General features: G+C 36.1%; 1 protein-coding gene across 1 annotated transcript; it reads left to right on the top strand.

Moving 5' to 3' along the window:
• Positions 1-3728: 3728 nt before the first annotated feature.
• Positions 3729-7690, top strand: LOC113288194 (SEC14-like protein 5). Its single transcript, XM_026537151.1, has 11 exons — positions 3729-4064; positions 4177-4202; positions 4879-4962; positions 5075-5128; positions 5240-5317; positions 5970-6023; positions 6123-6182; positions 6256-6351; positions 6559-6660; positions 6747-6827; positions 7012-7690. Exons 1-11 carry the CDS (start codon positions 4007-4009, stop codon positions 7324-7326), a joined length of 1008 nt encoding a protein of 335 aa, XP_026392936.1. The 5' UTR covers positions 3729-4006; the 3' UTR covers positions 7327-7690.
• Positions 7691-8497: the final 807 nt, after the last annotated feature.

Below are 8497 nucleotides of genomic sequence, written 5' to 3'. Positions count from 1 at the left end.
AGTGAAGTTCTATGAGTTGTTAGGACCCTTCCACCATCGCTGAACATGGACTCTGACGCCACACTAGTCACTGGCACAGCCAATACATCTCTTGCTATCTTTGCCAGAGTTGGATACTTACAACCATTCATCTTCCACCAAACCAATATATCAAAGTTCATTTCATCTTGAGCTGTTAGAGTTGGAAGAATTGGTTCTGCTAAGTATGTCTCTAACTCAGATTTCTGAACATCATCTTCATCATTTTCCAACACAAAACTAGCATAATCTGTGCTAGATGCACCTGAGCTTCTTACATTCATGCGAGCGACAGAGTTTCTAAAGAAAGCAGGAGCTGCAGTGTTGTTTTGAGATTCATATGCATTGTAAACCTTGAACAAGTCTGTTTTGAATTTCTCATAAAGTTCTGCAGCTTTAGCATCTCCAAACATTCTTTTATATGTGTACCTAACCCATTTTGCCTTATACCTAGGATCTAAAACCACTCCAATGCTCATAATCAAGTTACTCTCACTCCAATATCCATTAAACTTTTCTCTCATTTTCGACCCCATTTCTTTGATATAAAAAAACTCACTATCTTCCCAACTGTTTATGCATTTGTTAATTTCATAAACCCCATTATAATACAGATTTGCAGTTGGATACTTAATCCCTGCAAACTGAGTTGAAACAGTATTAAAAACCTCTAAACATTTACATATTTCTATTCCTTGATCCCACTGCTCTTTAGATGGTAGAATATCAAAATCAGAATCAAACTCACTAAGTCTTTCAAAACCTTCTTGCAGTTTAATTGCATTCTTAAGCATCATGAAAGTGGAGTTCCACCTTGTGTCCACATCTAAACTAACTTCTCCAGACAATCTACATTGTGCCAATGCTATATCAAACTTTTCTTTCCTAGCTTGTGAAGACTTTACATATTTAACACATCTCTAATAGCCTCTATAAACTCAGCAGCTACTTTCATGCCATACAATACAATCAATGCAGTATGTGGTTGCTACACCTCATGTGAAACATTTTTCCTCCAAGCAACAAACAATTTTTACCATCTAGCCAAGTGATAAGATTTCTCATCATAACACCATTAGCTGGAGCATTATCAGCAGTCAAAGCGAAAAATTTCCTATCTATGTTCCATTCCAAAGTGCAAGTTTTGATAAAATCTGAGAGAGCATCTCCTGTATGTGGTGACGGCACTACAATGTAAGCTAAGGTTTTGGCTTTCAAATTCCACTCATCATCTATAAAATGACATGTAACACAACAATAACCATCTTTAGTGTATTTGGCAGTCCACATATCAGTTGTAAGACTACATTTGGAAGTCAATTTCTCTAATTGTAGTAACAATTCATCTTTCATTTCAGCATAACACCTCATAACATCTGCTCTACTTGTATTCCTACATGGCATTTTAGCAGCAGGGTTTAAAGCCTTAACAAACTCTCTAAAGTAGAAATGCTCAACCATGTTGAGAGGGTAATCATGCTTAGCAATCATTCTAGCAAGGCAATCTCTCATAAAAATAGGATCATACTTCCAATTAAGTAATTTAACTTGGTTATTACCTCCTTTTTTAAATGCAGTGCTAATCTTCCTCTGTCTGTCTTGTTTTCAGGCTTCTCAAGGCAGGTTTTTAGATGTTGAGACAAGCGGGTAGTTCCTTGTTCACTCTGAGCAGGTACTAACCTTTTACAATGATGACATTCACCCATAAGTACAGCTTCTTCCTCATCTGTCTTCCCTTTTACAGGTTGTACAATGATTCTCCTAGTGAATTCATCCCATGCCGGTGACCTTGTTGTACGCAATTTCTTCAACAAAGCAACAACAAGTGGATGATTTTCATTCGCTACTTCTGCTAATCTCTTACTTGAAGAAGGTGTTGAACTTGAAGCAATTGTTGAATATTCAACACTTTGATCTTCTTGTTCTGGTTGTTCGGAATTTGGTTGAGTGCCTGAAGTTTCAACTCTGTTGGATGCTTTATGAGACATTCTGAGAACAACAACATGAATATAGTATTAGTAAACATACTTGCTGAATAAATCATAAATCTAATCAGTTAAGTAGTAAAGCAAGTCATGTACAGTGACAAACCTTGAATGTACAGCAGCAGTAGCAGCAACAACCAACTTAAAGAATGAGTGAACTCCTAGAAGACCTGAAATTTGCAGCTGAAACTCAAAACCTAATCACAAAAGCAAGAAAAAAAAATGAATTTAGTATTGAAGAAACCAATATTTATTCCACATTTTAAAGCCCCCTTCACCCTTCTAATCAATCAATCAAGTCACCAAATCAAAAAACCTCAAGAAAAGTGGAATCAACTATTTGAGAAATGAAAGATAAAGAAACCTTAATTTCTAATTGCTAGTCATGTTCTGATGTTCCTTCACAAATCACCATAGAAAAACAACAACAAGAAACCAACTGCAACCCCATGACCCTTTTTCTCATATAAACCAGATTTAGTGAATTCAGAAAGACAGAAACCAATTTCCTATACAAACTTGATAATTTTTTAGTAACCCTAATTTTATCTGGAAAAAATTGATTTTCAGAATCTCAAAAATTAAAAACATAGAAACATTCATGACTTCCTTAGGGCTTAGGGTTTCGATTAGATTAGAAGAACATCAAAATATGCAGTCGATTTTGGGGAAAAATGAAACCTAACTTTGAACATCAAAATTAAACATCGACTTACTTCTGTGAGAGTCTCTGATGATGACTGATCATCATACTTCTTCTCTGATGATGAGAGTCACTTCCTTCTCAACTTCTCGATCTCGAATCACACTTCTTCTCTGATGAAAAACGTTCCTCCTCTACTAGAGTCTCTGAGTCTAGAATCGAATAGAGAAGTCGATTTCGATAGATTAGATTAATTAGGTTATCCCTGTCGGCAGCATATATCTAGGGGTAGGAAATTACAAGTACACCCCTAGACTATCGGATATCGGATATTAACCTAATGGAAAGGCCCATTCCAATATCGTTATCGTTAAGAGAAAATATCCGATAAAATATCTGATTCCGATATCCGATATCCGATATGTCGGATAAAATCCTATAGGATGTCGGACTTCGGAAATGGATATCGGATATCGGTTATCCGCTGCCAGCCCTAGTCACCAGCCAGTGTCTGGTATAGATCACGTGTAAGAGATTAACACCATGTTTGTTTACTCCTGACTCATCTGAGTCGTCTGGATCTGAATCATCTGGATCTGAGTGAAATCACGTGACTCATCTGGATCTGAGTCGATATGTTTGTTTTGAATCAGATCTGACTCATCTGACTCAGAAATAAGTGAATCAGTGGTTTGGTCCCATGAGTCAGGGGTATTTTGTTACCTGACTCAAATAAGTCCGAGTCAGGGGTTATGTCTGAGTCAGAGGTCGAGTCAGATCTGACTCAAAATGGAAAAAAAACAGTCTGACTGCTGACTCGGTCCGAGTCAGGGATTGACTCAGATTCAGACGCCAAGTCAGCTGCAAACAAACAAGTTCTAAGGCTTACGCTTGCTAGGAAATTGCTGAGAAAAGGGTTCTTTTAGTTTGTTTTGTCAGTTTCTATTTTTATTTCTTTCGACTATGGTGTTTCCTTTTTCTTTTTTTTTTTACTAGTCATAATAATATATATCACTGTAATAATAATAATACATAAATAGCCATTTGAGATAAAATAAAAATAAAAATATTAAATACTGAGATTTATGAGAAGCCAAGCTAAAGAGAGAGACGAGAGAAAAAGAGAGAGACGAGAGCTTGTTCAGTACTTGAAGATGAAATCACAAGACTTGACCCCTCTCTCTTTAACTCTCTTTCTCTACCTCTCTCAGTTTTGTACTATCTCTCTGATCTAACCAAATTTAAATAAATAGAATAAAAAAGCTTCCTTTCAAAAGAAATAATAGTTGGTTTGATTTAAAATTAAATCTTGTAATAGTTCTAGGAAAATATTTGAAGAACAAGAAGAAGAGAAAAAAAAATGGGAAATGTTTCTCCTGATTTGATCAAGCAATTTCAAACTTTAATGGAGGAAGAAGGTAATATTCACTTCATCTCTCTTAACTTTCTCTGAGTGTTGATTTCGTTGGATTGGATCATTAAATCTGCAATAGCTCTCAATTAACTACTATTTATTTGTTTCTTTTGCAGATGGGCATTTGCAACTCACATTCAAGGTTCAGCCTTTTTTTTTTTTTACTTTTTAGCTTATTACTTTCTCCATTGTTGATTTTTTTTTTTTGGATCTTTATTTTTTTCTCCCAAATTACTTGATCTTGAGTATTTTGCTTTTATTTTTATTTTTTTACTTCTTAAATTTTCTAGCCCCAAATTTTGCTTACTTTGAGCTTAAAATCTGTTAAAAGAATTGGCCATCTTATAAGACTTCAAATTTTCCTCAATTGGAATTTTTTTTTGGCAAACCCGTAGATGAACGTACTATATTGATTTTGTGAGTTGCAAGTATGTGGCCTTAAAATAGAATCATCTCTGGAGATGTAGTGCAGTAGCTAGTGATCTAGAAGTTGTGGTTATAAGGAACTTCGACAGAAGTGGTAAAGGTGTGATACTTTTTTTGTGAGTTTGGTTTACTACTTTAGGGAGTATAATTATGTCAAGAGCCCGAACTGCAGAATGTAAATAAGTAAAGTCCTGGAGAGTTGTGAGTAGTGGACTCTAAATGACCTTGTTCTAGGTTTTAATGGTGTAGTGGTAATATCTTAAGAGATTCTAGAGCTTGCTTTCAAATTTTAGCAAAGGTCTAACCATCCACTTGGTGTAAGATGATATTCTATGTTCTCTGTATCGTGCATGTGGGGCTTCAACTTTGTAACTTGTTTGTTTTCTTTCCAGAATATACACCAGGGTTTTGTAGATGAAGCCTTAGTGAGATTTCTCAAAGCAAGAGACTGGAATGTTGCCAAAGCACGAAAGATGGTGAGAGGAAGTTAATACACTTTTATACTGCGCTAAAATTAGTTAGCTTCTTTCGCACAAGTTTTTAGTAATTCTTGTTTTGTTTGCTGACTCACTTTTTATCATGTTCTAGTTGGTGGATTGCTTGAACTGGAGAATAACAAACGAAATTGACAGTATATTGACTGTAAGTCTTTATGTTACATTAGCAGTAATGTATTCCATATTGATTTTTAATGGTATCTTAGCAAATCAATCCTGTGAATGTTGTAGTATTTGAAGCTCGTTCATTATGCAGAAACCTATAGTTCCTACTGATTTATATAGAGGAATTCGGGATTCTCAGCTCATTGGGTTGTCAGGTTACTCAAATGAGGTATTATTCTCAAATTTGTGTATTTTATATATTGTAGTAACTTTTATTTTCAGGCACGGTCTTAAATTACAGCCGGTGCCGCCATTGCAATTCTTTTATGCTGTGTATAAAAATCGTGTATCTGTTATGCAGTTGTTGTATTTTTACTGCTTTCTCTGGCTTCTTTGCACTTACCATTCCATTCCTAGTTTTCTTATGCATGGCAGTACTATTTGTAAATCAGATGTTTTCTAGTTTTATTTGCTGCAAACTGTAAGCCTCTCATGCTAGTCACAAGAGACATTTCCCTATGCTAGTTACATTCATATTTCCTGACAAAATATTCTTTTCTTAGTGTCATTGACGGCAGAGACTACTGATTTATTTTGTACCTGAATGACCATCATAGGTAATCATTCCAAGAATACATTTTCTAGCATTTGAGTCCCCTCATTAACTCTCGGTAGGTTAAGAATTTAACCAACGGATGTTATTATACGACCTTCACATAGTCTTCGAAGTATTAGTTTGTTACTTCATATTCCATTTAGTGCCTTTGGGTCTATCTGATAGGCCGAGGGTGATCAGGAAAAAGCTCTTCTAATTTTGCTTGTAAGCTATAGCTAAATGTTTCTTCAATTCTTGCAGCTAATTAAGTTTCACTTTTGAACAGGGACTTCCTATATTTGCTATTGGTGTAGGGCAAAGTACGTTTGACAAAGCTTCTGTAAGGCTTCCGATGTTCCAAGTTCCTTTCATATCCCTTTCCACTTGGTATCTGTATTGGACGCTGTAATTTACACATTTATTGTGCTTTTTAACACAGGTCAACTATTATGTCCAGTCACACATTCAAATCAATGAGTATCGGGACCGTGTTGTGTTGGTAAGTTATTTACAGAACTAGAGCTCTTAAATTGAAAACTGCAATCATCTATAACTCATAGCTATTGCTGTAGCCTAATGCGACAAAGAAATTTGGGCGACATATTGGTACGTGTGTGAAAGTTTTGGACATGACTGGCTTAAAGCTTTCAGCGTTGAGCCAAATTAAGGTATGGATTCTGTTATACTGGTGAAATATAGACAGGTTTTTAACAGATTGATGCCATTTGTGTAGTTTTATGCACAAGTTTATCATGTCCAAAGTAAATCCATAGAAGTTTTACTGATAGGGTGATTGTATAAAATGTTTGATCATTTTCCATATATATACTGTCGGTACTCATTCCGAGTATTCTTACATTGTTCTGTTGATGCAGCTATTGACTGTGATATCTACCATTGATGACCTGAATTATCCCGAGAAGACAGACACTTACTACGTCGTAAATGTCCCTTACATATTTTCGGCATGCTGGAAGGTTAGTTCTCCTCGTGATGCTTTCCATTTTAATAATTCTGGCGCTCCCCCTTATGCCTTTGTGTTGTTTAACACTCTGGTTGGCAGGTAGTGAAACCTCTACTGCAAGAGAGGACTAGGAAGAAGATTCAGGTTCTGCAGGGTTGTGGAAGAGATGAGTTATTGAAGGTAAGAAGTTTTATATACAGCTGCCCATATGGTTATACCGCAGTTTCACTAACATTTTGAATAAGATGATGTTCTCGGGGACCAACAGTAACTTTTAGATGTTTATAGTGATATTCTATCATTTTCGGTGTATTTGCTTTGTTCTTTAGTTTTCTTAGTAACCAAGATTCTTGTTCTTTTGCAGATAATGGACTTAGAATCCATACCTCATTTCTGTAGAAAAGAAGGTTCTGGTTCCTCAAGGCGTTCAAGCAATGGAAGTGATGATTGCTTCTCTTTAGATCATTCTTTCCATCAAGAGCTCTATAGCTATACGAAGCAGCAATCCAGGAGCTTGAAACCCATTGCTCCTCTCAAACAAGGGTCTTTCCACGTGACTTTTCCACAGACAGATGTGGAAGGTACAAAGATTGCTGAAACCATTGAGTCCGAGTTCCACAAGTTTGGGGGTATGAATGGCGTCTGCAATTCTGTTAACGTGCTCAAAATTGACGAATAGTAGGGAAAAATAGAAAACAGTCATGTATGTATACCAGTTATGATACTATGAAACCCTAGACACTACCTGCCTCGCCATATTACTTTATATAATAGATGTCAGGCAAAGAGAGAGGGGTCTGGATTCCAGATTATGTATTCGGATGCTTATATTAATAGCTCTTGCATCAGCTCGATGCAAAGTTGTTTAGGAAATGCTAGTTAGGCTTTTCAGTTAATCTTCTTGTTGGTACACTATATTATCTAAGCTAGGTTGAAGCTGTCTCAAACTGGAGCGGCCGTGTAGGATGCAAGAGGAGAAAACAGATGTCGCTGTAAGCATTTTAATCTATAAATCCAGTTTATTAGTAGTATTTTAATTTTAACTAACATGCTACATTTTTTAGCTTCTATATCCGAAAGTTAGGAAAGATTAAGACATTTAGCTGCTTTTTTCATGCATTTCTTGTTTGGAGTGGAGAGGAGAGGCAATGACGAAAATACAAGCAACAGAGTTGTTTGGTAAACGTCAGTGCGTCACCATCAGTTTGGTTAAATCCTCTTCTTTTTATTCTCACGGCCAAAGGCATAGTATGTTATGGTTTGTTATCTTGACTTGTGGGGAAGACATCTCTAAACCAACTAAAAAATAACAGTTTGAAATCTAATATATCCACCTTTTAATTACATTTAAGATGCTAACTTTCACGAGTTAAGTCCTTTACATAGGCATTTAATCCTTCTTCAGGAAAACGCATGTAACTTCATAAATTCTAACTTGTAGTATTGAATTTTTCTTTCAGTTCCATCTTTGTATTCCTTTCTTAAAAGTCGATTGATCTTTAGCTCTCCCAGCTTATAAATAGAAATAACCACTAAGCATATTCTTCCCATTGCACATGTTTGATGCCGCATAAACAACTGATAGTGCGGCAGAAGGAATCGAAAGCAAGCATGGAACCATTCACAATAGTGGCGTTTACAGGGGGAGTAGTAGGACAAATTGGATTCTTGATTCTCCGCTGTCGTCCTGTTTTCAATTGTGTCCGTCGATTTGTCGATTGTCTTCGACACCCACGACCTCCACCCCCTGAGGCTATTCAATCTATCACTGCTGAAAGGATTTTTTTTTTTTTTGGATCTCTACTGAAAGGATATTTGATACCATTGAAGAACGTCTACGAGCTTAAAGC

The sequence above is a fragment of the Papaver somniferum genome, chromosome 6 (assembly GCF_003573695.1).
Source record: "Papaver somniferum cultivar HN1 chromosome 6, ASM357369v1, whole genome shotgun sequence".
In the NCBI taxonomy this organism is placed as follows: domain Eukaryota; kingdom Viridiplantae; phylum Streptophyta; class Magnoliopsida; order Ranunculales; family Papaveraceae; genus Papaver; species Papaver somniferum.
The sequence above is the reverse complement of the archived record's forward strand: the minus strand, read 5'-3'. Positions and strand labels throughout refer to the sequence as shown.

Coding starts and splice junctions, on each gene's coding strand:
- LOC113288194 (XM_026537151.1), top strand. CDS start 4,007: ATGGGAAATGTTTCTCCTGATTTGATCAAGCAATTTCAAACTTTAATG. Junction 4,963..5,074: donor TTGCCAAAGCACGAAAGATG/GTGAGAGGAAGT, acceptor ATCATGTTCTAG/TTGGTGGATTGCTTGAACTG. Junction 6,661..6,746: donor TATTTTCGGCATGCTGGAAG/GTTAGTTCTCCT, acceptor TCTGGTTGGCAG/GTAGTGAAACCTCTACTGCA.